This window comes from Neophocaena asiaeorientalis, unplaced genomic scaffold (assembly GCF_003031525.2).
Source record: "Neophocaena asiaeorientalis asiaeorientalis breed wild unplaced genomic scaffold, Neophocaena_asiaeorientalis_V1.1 scaffold635, whole genome shotgun sequence".
Lineage (NCBI taxonomy): Eukaryota > Metazoa > Chordata > Mammalia > Artiodactyla > Phocoenidae > Neophocaena > Neophocaena asiaeorientalis.
In genome coordinates this window covers 1,462,559-1,478,666 of record NW_020174929.1, presented here as the reverse complement: position 1 = coordinate 1,478,666, position 16,108 = coordinate 1,462,559, and the positions used below count along the sequence as shown (strand labels likewise).

The window sequence follows — 16,108 nt, the reverse complement described above, 5'->3', positions numbered from 1 at the left end:
GAGCAAAGACATCTTCGACAGTACACAGATTATACAAGTATTTGAATAAGAAAGATGGCACATGTGTTCTGAAGGGTGTCACCACACAGTGCCAATAGCCTGTTAATTCACCTAAGTACTTTAAAACACAAAAAGTAACAGGCTGAAGGGTAGCTTCTCTCTGTTGTTTTCTTCTAAGCTGTGGGAGTGTCACTGATCATAAAGGAATTTGTGGATGATGACTGTTTGGGGCTATCAACAAGCAGTTTCAATTTCAATCTTCAGCAGTATTTAAGGGAGAAAATACCTCTATTTTCATCCGGACAGTTACCAGTTGCCTGTGTATCCTTCTGGAGATATTCTATATACAAATAAGCATGTGTATTTATAAATATTCTTTATGTTACAGGAATAGTAATATACTATCCATACTTTTCTACACTCTGGTTTGTAACTTTAAAATATGTTTTGGAAATCTTTTCATATCAGAATATTAAAGAGCTTCTTTGTTCATTGAAGGATATACATACAATAATTTATCTGTATTGATGTTCATATTTATTTCTAACACGTGGAAAATATTTACAGGATAAATTCTTAGAAATAGAATGATTGTGTCAAAGATTATTTCCATATTGTCTCCATGGGGTTGGACCAATTTATGTCAGCAGCATGTAAGAGTGAATGCATGCTTTCCTTCACTCTCAATTAACAGAGTATTTTTCATTCATTCATTCTTCATTCATCAAATATTTTTTGAGTGACATTTGAGCCAAATTTTGTTCCAGGCCCAGAGATTAAAGCCTCTCTCCTCTTACATAGCTCATATTCTAATGAGAAAAGCCATAATAAACAAATAAATGCCAGTTAAACTTTTTACTTTGCCTGAGAACTTTAGCTTCCTAGTTGCATAAATATACCAAAGTATCTTTTCTTTTTTTTTTTTTTTTGCAGTATGCGGGCCTCTCACTGTTGTGGCCCCTCCCGTTGCGGAGCACAGGCTCTGGATACGCAGGCTCAGCGGCCATGGCTCATGGGCCCAGCCACTCCACGGCATGTGGGATCTTCCCGGACGGGGGCACGAACCCGTGTCCCCTGCATCGGCAGGCGGACTCTCAACCACTGTGCCACCAGGGAAGCCCCCAAAGTATCTTTGTGTTAAAAAAAAAGAAATCAAATTTCTCAACTTGGAGTTTTCATAATTTTTTGCCTTTCATAAAATTTCTAAATTTTATGTTTTTTTACTTCACACTGACTTTCTCCCTTTCTTCATCTTCCATTCATTCTTTGATGTGTTGTCTTCACCAATCCCTGGTGATTTTATAGACGCACAGGGTTTCAACTAATGTGTAAATTATAAATTAAATTTCCAGTCCAGGTCTGCCTTCTAGACAACTCCATATAGGCTGTCCCATATGTTAGCCTCAATGTGTTTGAAACTATCCATTACTTTCACCATGATCCTATCCTTTTCCATGCCTCTCAAACTTCCTTTCCCTGTGTTCCATCATCATCCAACTGGTTGCCCATCACAGAACATAGCAGTCACTCTAGGATTCTTCTTCTTCAAGCTTCACCTCCTCCCAAACCAAATAAACTGTCAAATCTTGTCATATATTAAAAAGGGATTTATCTCTCCCCATCCTCCTGTTTCATTCCTTAGCTGATGACTCATTGTCTCTCACCTAAACTACTTAATGATCTCTTATCATGACCTCTAATCTTTGCCTATCCTACTTCCTATTCTCCAGTGGCTCTCTATGACCTCCCGGATTGTGGTATATATAAAGCTCTTACTTCCTTTCTGATTTTTCAGCCTCAACTATAATACCCATTCAGATTTTTTCTCTACCATACTCTTCCTGATATTTCTTCTCTGAAAACACCTTCTCTGCCACCTACTCCCCCCAACCATCTGTTGACCCAATAAATTTAATCTTCAAGTCTTAGTTTAAACTCCAGTGTAAGGGTTTTTCTGCCCCTAAGTCCCAGGCAGAAATGCTGCAACCTCATATGAATAATATGAATAATCATGGCTTCCTTTTTAATACACATACTAAATGCATGTATCACATAGCACATTTCAGGTTATAAGTACTGGCTTCATTCTCGGACTTTATGTGGTGGCAAAGGCATTTCAAGAGATCCAAGCTTAAATACTCACATGTGGCTAGCTGAAAAATAAAATTGAAAGAACAAAAATCCCCTTTCTGGAAACTCCCTTGTCATTGGATTCACTTGCCTTTGGAGACAGGACCACTACCAAACTGATCATTGTTAGTTACAGTCATTGCCAGGGAATTATAACTTTTATTATCAGTCAGGTTCCCAACAGGAAATAGATAGCACATTCAAATTAGGATAATTCAAAGAGAATTTATTTACAAAGGGACTAATTACGAAGACGCAGTGTGGGTAGGGGAACCAAATGGAAACCTAGATGTCAGAATCGCACATGACCTGGACCCAGAGACAGGTCTCAATGACAACAATGCCACCCTATGCTACCTCAGCATGCTGGACAGCTCTAGAGCAGCAGGGCAGCAATGGCTCTGCCTCTGCTACCACCTCCACCTCCTCAGCAGCCAACTAAGGAAACCAGCTGCCATGCAGAAACAACACACAGGCCTATTACCCACCTCAATGGCACCAACGGACATCTTTGCAGAACTCATAGTCTCAAGAAGACTTCTTAACAGTAACAATGTTGTTCATCGTGCAGAACCTCCCTCAGCTACTGCTGAACTGATAGCAATGATATTCAAAACTCTGCCTGAGATTTTTCCATATTCAATATCTCTATTATCAATTCTCAGTAAAATAAGAGGGCAATTTTTCAATAGTTTTCTTGATTGACTTGGGTTAATGAGATTATTTTAGAATGTATATTATTAGATTTACTGCTTATTATAGCTTTTAATATTTTATTTACTGACTGGTAGAGAAACATTTCAATATTTTAAAATATTGAATATCCAACAAATATGGCTGTTAATATCACTACTATTATAAAAAAGAAAAGGTTTGTAAATATTTTTTTAGTTACTACTATAATGCACGTACCATCTTATCATAATACAGTGATTCATATAACCTGGAAGTGAGATCTTTGAAAAAATGTTTCATGACATACTCATTTTTATATCCAGAGTGCCAACTACAATGCTGAAACTAAATAAATATTTGCTGAATAGGTGTATGTCTCTTTTCCCCAACTACTGATGAATAATATACTCCTGGATGGCATGAACTGCATCTTTTATGCATATGTATCACACCTAATACACACTGTTGCTTAATGAATATTTATTTACTTATTTATTTTTTGAGTAGATATCCTTTTATTTTGTCAAAAAAGGTTACAATTTTCTGTGACTTTCTATATTCACAGAGCATGTTAACACACATAGATTAAATTAATTCTGTTTTATTAAAATAATAAATATTTATTGATTGATGCTCAGAACTTAGGAGACAAATCAGGAGGTTCAACCATTGTGTTCTCTGATATTTTGTTATTCCATTCAGATGGCAGTTCAGATTTGTCTATGTTAAATCACAATAGGTAATATATAAATCATATCATTTAACCATGTCATTTCTGAAATATCCAACCCACTCTTTAGAATTTTTTAATAATTTTCTCTAAAACACATTACTTTATTATTATTAGTTCCAAGTACATGTATTAAAATATTTTTAATCTAGAGATAATAATAGCTACTAAGATAGTAGTCACCGTAGTTTAAAAAAGTAGAAGTAATTGAAGCTACTGAATGAGAACTTGTTTTTTTAAGTTATAAAAACCTAGCTTAAAAATCTTGAAGAAGAGAAAAATTATTTGGTAGTAGCATTTCAATATTCTCAGATGGAAAAACATGTTAAGCCAAAGTACATGAGTAGTTCTCCTTTCTTGTCATTCAGATATAGACAGATTTCTTATAATTATCTTGGGGCTGAATCTCAAGATATTACTGTCTTAACCTTCCTTTGTGCTTCAATTTGTACCTTGGCAGTCTAGGATAATTTACTGTGTAGAAGAGTGACAAACAAGATATATTCTACAGCATTAAGTAAATCCAACAAAAAAATAAAATAAAAGTATATATCCATTTTATTTAAAATCATGACTACTTTGTACTTTATATAAAGCCAGTGAATATTTAGGTTAAATATGTCTCAGTCACTGCCTGTCTTACACAAGTTTAAGAGTTAAGGTTTTTTTTTCATATTTTAGTCGATAGCCTTGGTTAACCAGCAGACTGGAAGGCCAGACTGCACTTGAGCAGAGCTCCAAATCATGGCTATATAACATCTCCCTTGTGTTCCCATGCTGAACATTCTATAATATCATTAAAGATGACAAATCAACTACCCAGTTTCGACTGACAGCAATTAAGCATTCACACTATGTTACTAGATTTCTGCTTCATTAATGAAGGTGCATTTCTAACCCTCAGAGTAGAGCACTCTGACTTGTCTCATTGGATTTCAAATCAGCGGCCACTATGCGTTTCCTCATATTTTTGAAGGGGGATGTCTATTGCCATTATCCTGTCCCTGACTTACTATTACATATTGGGGATTGGGGAATAGATAACTTGTCTTTTTAGTTCACAGGTCTCTGAATCAAGAGGCACTGCAGCCTAAAGGAGCCTCATCTGCTTCTTGATCTCATGCAAAACATGAGATTATGGACTTCAAGACTGGTGCCATGATTGGATGAGTTTGGGGTAGCCAGGAAAGAAGGTGAATGTATTTTGAGTATGAGAGAAGCAGGAGTTATTAGAGCCAGCAGACAAACTAAAGAAAAGGTGATCTTAATCTACAGGCTGAGAGTGAGACTAGGCCAGACATCTGGGAATCACAGGCACATCACCTAAATTGAATATGGGCAGAGTTGAAGCAAGAAGTGGTGGGAAGGAGTGAGTATTCAATGTCAGAAGGAAAGTTGAATTGACAAATCTGAGCAGAGTATATCAAGAACCAGAATTCAAGAGACTTAGGGATCAAATCCCAGCAGGCCGTGATAAAGAAATACAGAAGAGGAAATTTATCACATACATGGAAAATGTGAGCAATTTTTTGTTGACTTTAGAAGTGCTGTGAAGTTTTTGTAAGGACCCACAGGGCTCTCTGTAAGCAAGCCTTCACTGGTCTGAAGGAGTTAGAGCAGTTCTTAACATTTCCATACCCTAGCCCTGGTATCACTTCGTAAGTTTGAAACTCTGCAATCCCAGGCTTTGAAAGTAACTGCAGTCTCTCCTTTTTCCATCCTCACACATTACCTGAGCCTGCATTACACCTGCTCCTTAAACTTACTAAGACCCTGGTCTGTGTCTTCACAGACACAGAATTATAAAGTTCTAATTTCAGCTACATTCTTAAGAGTGCTGTGTAATTGCCCTCCCTGATCTGGTCTGGTCTTTTCTGAAACTAGCATTGATCCAGCATCACCACTATCTTCTCTTGGCCTTTGACCCCACTTTGCATCCCATTCCTAATCCAATCCTGAGTCAATTTAATTATCTTTTTCTCTGGGATATATAATCCATAACTTTGGATCCCTGATGGATGAAAACAAAAACCTAGGCCAATTTTATTCCAATGACCTTATAAAGTTCTAATTTCAGCTACATTCTTAAGAGTACTGTGTAATCTTTCTTATGCCTTCTCCCTAGAGAAGTGGCACCAATCCCTTCAAGCCATATCACCCTACTTGTGCACCTTACCATGCCAAAACGTAGATCTTACCCTTTCACTTACCTTCTTAAACATTTTGAAATATTCTGATTGCATGTAAAATAAAATCCAGTTTCTTTATCATATCATGCCAGTCCCTTTATTGTACTTCCTCAGTTAACTTTCATCCCTTACTTGGTGCTAATATGCCTTTGCACTGTCCACACTGAACTGATTCGCATGTCTGAATGCATCCTGTGTTTATATGCCTCTTAATTTGCTCATACTTCAACTTCAGCCAAGAGAGGTTTTCACTGTTTCACTCTGCTACGATTAGTTCTCCCTCACCAGTATTCCTAGGGCACTTTATACAAACCTCTATAATGCCCTTATTGCATTGTATTATAATTAAGTATTTAGCTGTTTCACTACCATGACAGTTTCTTAAAGACAAGAACAATGTGTTGTTTTGCTGTTTTGTCTTGAATGGGGAAAGTTTGTTTGCTTCTTTGTTTTTTTGGTATCTTTTAGACCTATCAAGTTAATTGGCCCATAAATAGCACTCAATGAATAGTTCTTAAAGGAATAAATGGGATAAAGAAATAGAATAAGAACAGAAGGGAAGACTCAAAGTTGGAAAGGCAGTAAAAAAAATTTGAAAACGCTGTGAACACATCCCTACACATTTTGCACATTTACACAATTTATACATTTAGACCTGGTCCCTAACTTAAACATTCCCAGCAAGAAATAAGCAGTTGGGAGGGAGAATCAGGCCACGAGAACTCAGAAGGCAAGGTCTCCTCTATCACCTATCAATTGTGGACCTTAAGCTTCCTGAGCCTCAGTTTCTACATCTGCTAAATGGGGACACAAATGCCTACCCTGCCTACTTCACAAGAATGTGAAACCACACAAAACAAAGAGCTTATTACTGTATGAGATGTAATCATAACTGAAGCAAACGTTATGTATTCTTTCTGTATTGTTTTTTAAAAGCACTTTCACATCCGGTATATATTTTATTCTTTAACAGCTTTGGAAGGGTTTAATAAATATTACTTTTCCATTTAAATAAAAGAAGTAAGCAGTTCAATCTATTGGATATTTGCCTCCATTTGAATATACTTATTACTCTATAACAATCTTTATTTTAAATAAAAAGTACTTTATAGATCTCATGACTAGAGTTATTAAGTAAAGTAATAAATACCTCATAGACAGTAAAATGGTGATTAAAGGAATGGGTTTGTTCCACCAACCATTGGTTATGTTTCATTGCAAAGGACTTCATTAAATCTCTATACCTCAGTTTTCTTACCTATGAAATGGGAGATAATAACTGTACCTACCTCATAGGTTAGCAGTGAGGATTAAATGGGTTAACATATGCAAAGCACTTAGCATAGTTCCTGCAGAATTAAACATTCAGAAAAGATAAATATTATTATCATTCTAATTGGAGCAGCCAAGTTATGGGTTCTTACGAGGTCTTGATAGAATTGCATTTTGCTTTCTTGCCTCTCTACAGTATTATTATTAAAGCTATTTTTGTATGACCCCCCCCAGGTTATTTACAATGTAAAGTAAATTAAGCTATGCCCCAATGAGCTTATAGTTTAACCTGAATGAGAACAATACAGCTGGACATCAAGATCAGACATCTGAATATAAATCAACATTAGATTTAAAAAACTATATGTAAGCGGAGAAGTAAAATGCACCATGTGGGTAAATCAATACATTGGCAAATATTCATGCTGAGTAAAGCCTGGGGAAGTTTTTCTCTCTTTGTTATTATCAAGAAGGCTACACATAAATGATGGGACTACAGGCTCTAATTACAGAATAATCCTATTTCCCAGTGAATACATTCAGAATATAGTTTGAGGAGAAATGTGTGTGACATAGTCTATGTTTAGTAACCCAGAAGTGGTCCCTAGCACCACGAGGACTCATTGTGGGAACTTAAGATGTAAAGGAGTAAGAATCTGATTAGAGGCCATGTCTGAATTAATGAAGGTAGATGGTTTATTGAAATTCTGATTAAGTGGCAAGGAAAATAAGACAAAAAGAAAAAGGAACCCAACTGTGATTGGCTGCATTTGTATTCCTATTTTCTTTGTTTTCTACAAAAACAATTTTCAGAAGATTAATTAACTTTCTAAAGTTAATAATGGAAAAATTTCTTGTAAAATGCAGTAGAATTTATATGACACATTTTGGTTTATTCCCTTAGGATTAAGTACCATTTTACTGAGCCTAATTTAAATCCTACAGTGTGATACTTACAGAAATCAGTTAATCAAATAAGTCATCTTCTAGAAGGGGAGTTAACATGTCCAGAGCAGGGAGTCCAAGAGCTGCACAAAGTCAGGATTAATAATAATCAGGGAGTATAATTGCTTTACAATGTAGTGTTAGTTTCTGCTGTATAACAAAGTGAATCAGCTATATGTATACATATATCCCCATACACCCTCCCTCTTGCGTCTCCCTCCCACCCTTCTAGGTGGTCACAAAGCACCAAGCTGATCTCCCTGTGCTATGCAGCTGCTTCCCACTCGCTATCTATTTTACATTTGGTAGTGTATATATGTCCCTGCCACTCTCTCACTTCATCTCAGCTTACCCTTCCCCCTCCCCATGTCCTCAAGTCCATTCTCTACATCTGTGTCTTTATTTCTGTCCTGCCCCTAGGTTCATCAGAACCTTTTTTTTTTTTTTAGATTCCATATATATGTGTTAGCATACGGTATTTGTTTTTCTCTTTCTGACTTACTTCACTCTGTATGGCAGACTCTAGGTCCACAGCAGAAACTAGCACAACACTGTAAAGCAATTATACTCCAATAAAGATGTAAAAAAAAAAAAAAGGCTCAAAGATATTCGGCTTAAGTGGAAAAAAACCTAAAGAAAATTTTAGATAGATTAAAAGAGACCTTGTTTTGAAGGGGAAGAAAAGCCAGATGGCAGCAAAGACAGAATTCTCCCTACCCTCTTCCTTTTAACTTACCCAGTACTGGCAGGCCTAAGTAACACAGCATATTAGCAATTTTGATAAGAAGGGACTGTAGCAGGAAAAAGAAACAGAGTTCTTTATAGAAACTATTGAATATTTACATTAAAAACTTGCTAGAATGATTCCACAAATGAATTATTTCAGTAGAGGCTTATTAAAAGAGAGGTTTTAGGTTTAAACATACATGAAAAGCAAAAATTACAGTTTAAAATTGGTGATTCATCAGCCTTCTTCAGCTTCTCAGTTTCAGAGGAATATTTTAGAAGAGATTGTCTATAAGCAACATAATCCATTGATTTGCTGCTACACCAAAATGACTTTGCTGTTCTCTTTAACTTCATAATCTAATGAAAACGATAGGCTGTGGTCCTGATTCTTCCTACAGTATGAAGAGGGGCCTATAAAATATGTCCTACCCCCTTTCATGCAGGATGCATCCTTCTGTTAAGGACTTAACCCTGCATGTTGCACCATGCAATGATTCTGCCCACTTTCACCATTTGACTGCTGGTAAAAAAGTATATTTTACTCTTTTCCACAAAGTTTGAATCCTGTTTTATCTCTGATTATAATTAACACTTGTTTCTGCAAGATTAGCAAAATGATGACAATTGATGAAGTTCTGTAATGGGCACATGGATGTGTACTGCATTATTCTACTTTGTGTTTGAAAATTCTCATAATAAAAAGTTTTAAAAAAAAATAGTCAGGGAGGCATCAGAAGAAAAGCTAGAGGAAGATCATTTATTTGAAAAACTCCAGGAAATAAGAATGTGAGAAAGAGAGATGCTGACAAAGTTGTACAGCAGAAATGTCAGAGCTGCTCTCTGACATTTATGAGAGGAACTCATAAAGGCTATAGCAGTGAAAGGATTAGACAAAGAGCTGAGGAAGAACCGTATTGATTACCCGCCAGAAACCTGACTCCTTGGACAAACAGCATCAGCATCACGTGGGATCTTGTTAGAAATGCAGCTTTGAAGGCCCTGCCCCAGATTTACTGAATCTCAAACTCCAGAGGCTGGGACCCAATAATCTGTGTTTTAACAAGCCCTCCTGGTGACTCTGAGGCAAACAGAGTTCCAAAATCACTCGTTTAGAATTTCTAAGGAGATTGTAGCCTCCATTCTTTATCTGAAGTTGTCTTAGTTGCCCTTTACAAATGGGTAAGTGTTGATATAAATAACTTAGATATACAACTCCTTTTCAATTACATATGGGACTATTTGTTTTATGGGTCTCATGTATTCAGATTTCTTCTGTCACTCAATTTGCTTAGGAGAAAGCCATCAGCACCTGCCTTCAATGAATATGAGAAAATAAAAATTAAATTTAGTACTGGTAACTCAAACACTAGGATATTAAATATGCTGCACTCCAAGTTTTTATAATATATATATACATAATCTTATATGTATACACACACACTTCATAAGAAGCATTTGATATAAAAATATCAAGTGTTTTAAATTTTGTTCTATCAGTTCCAATTAGTAAAACATAACCACTTTAAAGTAAAAATAATTCAAGGAATATAGAGGTACAATAATAGTTATAACTATAGCTAAGAATAAAGTTTCAGGTTTCCATCTTTTCTCTGTCTTTTCCAAAGATGCAGGTAGCTACTAAAGAATTATTAAAGAAAGAGAAAAGTGCTGATTTGGAAAATAAAAACTATTTATAAAAACGATTAATCTTATTTAATTACCCTCTAGTTGCTCGTATTTGACTTGCAATTAAGTAATAACATGGACTGAAGTAAAAATTATAAGCCATGTTTGGAGGGTTCCCTTTCAAAAGTAAGGTTACATGGTCATTACGATGGAGCCTTGTAAAGAATAATTTCCATTTCAGGGTGTGTGACGTTATGAGCTTTTCTTACTGGCAAGGTTCACCTCGTCCAGTTGTTTAGTTCGGTCATATATGTCATTATAATTATGGGCTGTGTTGTATGGTTATTCGGTTCCAACTAGTTTTATTTCATCTTTTTAAACCAAACTAACTACTTATATCCACAAAGACTACTAAACACTCTGATATTTTCCTAATTTCATAAAATGATCATAGAATGCTAGAAATACACTAAAAATATTTTAATTTTGTTTATTTTTCTTTTTATAACCTTTATATCCTGACATAAAATACATTGAAAGTTCCTTTAGTCTCCACAAGCCCAATGAAAATGTTCTCAGTGTAACTCTAAGTACAAAATTGTTTATGATTTTGAATACTGCCTTTAAAATGATATTTTCTTATATTACATTATATAATGCACAAATATATACTAATGACGTGCTTTTAAACTTTTTCTGCTGTAGACAAAGAGAAAAACATAGCTAATATTAATATAGGTTTTAAACACTTTTATAATAGTAGAGATTTTTTAGTGATAGGTTATTTTATGCATAAAAATTGTTTTATTTGAGCCCTATTTTAAGAAAATGTTTTTAAAGCTATTGTTTTTTACTGTCCTTATTGTATTTCTTAAATGTAAAGAAAAAGAAAATCTGCTATCTGAACTCCATGTTTTTAATCCATAGACTATTCTGGAAAAAGATACATGTATACTTTAAAAAAAATTATTCTGAAAGGAAGAGAAAAATCTTTGAAGCCTTCTCTGAACTGTTTTCCTCTCCTTTATTACAGGTGTCCATTTTTTCAGCTATATTAATCTTTTAAATCAAACAAAAAATGGATTTCTTAAACTCATCTGATCAAAACTTGACCTCGGAAGAACTGTTCGACAGAATGCCATCCAAAATTCTGGTGTCCTTCATTCTCTCTGGGCTGGCACTGATGACGACGACCATTAACTCACTTGTGATCGCTGCAATTATTGTGACCCGAAAGCTACACCACCCAGCCAACTACTTAATTTGCTCCCTTGCAGTCACAGATTTTCTTGTAGCTGTCCTGGTGATGCCTTTCAGCATTGTGTATATTGTGAGAGAGAGCTGGATTATGGGGCAAGTGGTCTGTGACATTTGGCTGAGCGTTGACATCACGTGCTGCACTTGCTCCATCTTGCATCTCTCTGCTATAGCTTTGGATCGGTACCGGGCAATCACAGATGCTGTTGAGTATGCCAGGAAAAGGACTCCCAAGCATGCTGGCACTATGATTACCATAGTTTGGATTATATCTATTTTTATCTCTATGCCTCCTCTATTCTGGAGGCATCAAGGAACTAGCCGAGAGGATGAGTGCATCATCAAACACGACAACATTGTTTCCACTATTTACTCAACATTTGGAGCTTTCTACATCCCATTAACATTGATTTTGATCCTCTACTACAAAATATATAAAGCAGCAAAGACGTTATACCACAAGAGACAAGCAAGTAGGATTGCCAAGGAGGAGCTGAATGGTCACCTTTTGGGGAGTGGTGAGAAAAGCATTAGACTGGTCTCCACACCGTACATGCTAGAAAAGTCTTTATCTGATCCATCAACGGACTTTGATAAAATTCATAGCACAGTGAAAAGCCCCAAGTCTGAATTCAAGCATGAGAGATCCTGGAGAAGGCAAAAGATCTCAGGCACAAGAGAACGCAAAGCAGCCACTACCCTGGGATTAATCTTGGGTGCATTTGTAGTATGTTGGCTTCCTTTTTTTGTAAAAGAATTGGTTGTTAATATCTGTGAAAAGTGTAAAATTTCTGAAGAAATGTCAAATTTTTTGACATGGCTTGGATACCTCAATTCCCTTATAAACCCACTGATTTATACAATCTTTAATGAAGACTTCAAGAAAGCATTCCAAAAACTTGTGCGATGTCGATATTAGTTTAAAGAAGTTTATTATGGAAAGATTGGGGTTCTTTCGAGGTGAAGTTACTAAATGAATGATAAAGAATAAAACATTTAAACTTTTAGAAGGACATAAATTAAAGCCACTAGAATGATATTAATACATATTTTAATAGCAAATACATATAAAATGTATTGATTTAAAGACTTTTTTTGACCATTATTCTAGAGCATGTGAAATTAGAAAATAATTTATTGTTTATAAACAATATTTTGCCTATGCAATGTCCCTAAAAACTAACTGGAAATATATATACATTATTATTAACAGTGATTTTTCAGGTTTATATCTTATAACAACTACAGAAGAATTTTCAATTAACAACATACCTCCATCCATAATTTCTACATAATCTTATTGTTTTATTATATGATTCTATTATTTTATAGACAAGATAAAATTCACCACAAAGCACACATTTCTCCTACCTTTTCCCCTCTCCATCTTACCCTAGGCAAAATAGGAGGGGGAAGGAGCTAAAAAAAAAAGACTCTTACTTAGTGTGACCAGAGGAAACATAAAAGTCAGAGGTTGATACTGTCTTTGTATTTTGATAGTAAGGAGTAATCATAAAATGAGCTAGGTACTGCAAAATAATTCTGGATACTGAACTTGTACATATTTACCATATTCTTTTTGTTTAATATGAATTCCTAGAAGAATATTTTCTTAATCATATATTATCAACATTTGAAATCAAAGCCTTACCCTAGTAGAAATAATTCAGGGAGGGTCTGGGGGTGGTGTTCTAATTTTGCCATGTTTAGGAATCAAATTTAAGGCACTAAGTACCCTATGTTACTTGCCATAGATATTATATGCCTGACTTTTAAAAATATATAAGATATGTTTCATTTCTGTTAATGTTAATAGGCTTAGTTACTAACTAAAATGTCTGTGATACTTTGTACTTCAGCAGCTATTTCCCTTTTATTAGAGAGAATGTGGTAGGGAGTCTTAGACTTTTCACTGACTTCAAAAACGTCTCTAGTTTTCCAACTGATAGAAATGAATGAGCAAAGATGACTATTATACTAATTATATATATTATATATGTATATATCTCCCAGTTGGTCACTCCACAAGTTCAGTGAGCCAAAGCAATTTCCTAAGTTTATCTACCATATTTATATAGGGATTTGAAAATAAAAGAACCATGCTTCTGAGAAGATTTCATTTCATTTGAACCAGCAAGGTCATATACCACCTTTTAATCCTACCATCAACCAAAATCATTTGAAAAAACAATACATTCCCTTTTATTCTAAGCTGTACCTTCATGTGTATTCTAAATATTCTTTCCCAGTGGGGTGCTTAAGAGTACATTACATCAATTTTTTATGTATCAATGACACATTACTCTCAATCTAACAAATATTTACAGAACTTTAATTTTATATAAGGCATTGAGATGTACTCTCAATGTATAGAAGATGTATAGAAGATACGGGAAATAATAAAATACTGTTTCTTCCTTTAACATGTTTACAATCTAAAAGGTGAAACAAACAACAAAAATATGAACACTATAATAGAAAAGAAAAAACAAAGATCAGCATGGAGGTTGTTTACATTTTTATGATGATTCAAAGGAAACACTGATCACATCTAGTTGAGAAAAATCAGGAAATTTTTGTAAAGAATGTATCTAAAATGGATATTTAATGAACAGCATTTGAGCAAGAGATTTGGAAGAGCATACCTCAGGTGGTGGCAACAGACTGCATCCTGCAAGCATTTGACAGGACATGATCATAAAATAGCAATTAGTTTGACAGCTATTTAGAATGACAGTAGAAGAGCTTAAAAGAGAAACTGGCCATTATTGTGGCTGACTCTGAATGTCAGCAAAGGAAGTCTGTAGTCAGTTTGGTTGCTGTCTGTCAATGAGTGGTCACTGATGCTTTTTAGCAGAAATATTACAAGTTTAGGGCAATTCTAGAAAAAAAAAATCTGAGTGGACTTGAGCAGAGAGAGTATTGGACATAATAACCTCTTGTTAGAAAGCAATTATTAATCTGGGCAAGAGGTGATAAAGTCCTGAACTTGATTCTGGCAATGGGAATGTAAAGGAAGAAATAGATGAGAGGTATTGTGGAGGTAGAATCTGCAAGTTATAGCAAATATGTTAATAAGCAGGCAGACAGACAGAAAGACATGAGTCACTAAGATAACTAGTTCTCAACTGAAATGAGGAACTCAAGAGAAGGGGCCTATTGGTGCAAAGGTGACTTCTCTTTTGGGTATGCTAAGCACATAAAGACATATCAGAGCTCACAGGCACTTCCTGAGCAGTCTGGTCCAAGCAAAACTAACAAGTAGATGAGATTTATCTAAGGCTCCTGCCTCTTCTCCTTATTTCCCAGGGCCCGTGTGCTGTGTTGACAGTCCAAAGTTTGTTTGAGACCTTATCATTCTCTGCTTATTTCTTTCTCCTTCTCACCAAAATTTGATTCTTTGATTTATTTACCCAAAGGCCTTGCTAAAGTTAAAATAATCTGTTGAATTAATTTATTTACACTCACCTCAGGAATGTATATATTTATATTGGAGAACTCTAAGAGACACAGCCCATCAACGCAAAGGAAGAATTCTCAAGCAGGGTGAGGCTCACCCAAACATACATACTACCCTCTACTCTGAGTTGGACTGAAGCTCAAATCTAGGAAAATAATACTCTAAGTGACAGGGAAGTCAGATTCTCCTTTAGAGCTCTCTGGAGAATCAGGTTTATTATTTCTTTGTGTTTAAAACATATTTTTAATCCAAGGGGGGTCACAACACATTACGGTAATTATCACTTTGTCTATGGGTTTTCCCCATATGCTGAAGATCCAGATCATGCCATTCCTCATGAACTGATATGAGTGATTTGTCTTTAATAGCTTTAAAGGGTAGGAATGTAGGGGCTCATAATCTGTAATTTGGACTGTTAAAAAAAAATTATGAAGAACAGATTGCATATAACATGATATGCTTCTCTGAATACCTAAGATTTCTCCTCTCAGTGAAATTTTTCTAAGTTACTAAAAGCTGAAGATTTCTACTGAAGAAAATAAATTTTCACATCCATAATGAATGTAACAATTTAATAATGCATATATTTAACTGATAAGGTAGAAGTAAATATATAAATATCATAGAAAGTGGTTAAATATTAGATAATGAAGGTTAACTTCCTGCTATAATTTTAAATAGACCAGCACCAGAAAAGTAAGTGGAGGATTTGTTTTTGCTCTGCTTCTTCTAAGTATTTTCAAATGAAGGATGTGTAAATGACAAGGTCAAAACACCAAAGAAGAGAGAGGATGTCAAACTACTGAATACTAAATTCAGTCCAATACATCTATCATTTGGCATAGCTATGTACAAGTCATGTTTGAAAATTCACTTCTGTTTATGAAATATGGTCTTTTTTATAGGGTTGGGATGGGAATATGGATTCTCCACCCTAATTTTTTGTTTGTTTTGTTTCGTTTCACAATAGACGCCCCCAGGGTCAAATCCATGGCATCAACAGTTTATCCAGGTAATGGCAGTGGATGGGTCAGCCCTTAAGTAGGATGAATTTCCATTTGAATCTCCAAAACCAAACTTCCTTTCATTCTTCTG

General features: G+C 35.2%; 1 protein-coding gene across 1 annotated transcript; it reads left to right on the top strand.

Moving 5' to 3' along the window:
- The first annotated feature begins 4,678 nt into the window (after positions 1 to 4,678).
- HTR1F (5-hydroxytryptamine receptor 1F) lies at positions 4,679 to 13,655 on the top strand. The gene is made up of 2 exons (XM_024761405.1): positions 4,679 to 4,728; positions 11,330 to 13,655. The coding sequence occupies exon 2, from the start codon at positions 11,375 to 11,377 to the stop codon at positions 12,470 to 12,472; it is 1,098 nt and encodes a 365-aa protein (XP_024617173.1). The 5' UTR covers positions 4,679 to 4,728; positions 11,330 to 11,374; the 3' UTR covers positions 12,473 to 13,655.
- Positions 13,656 to 16,108: the final 2,453 nt, after the last annotated feature.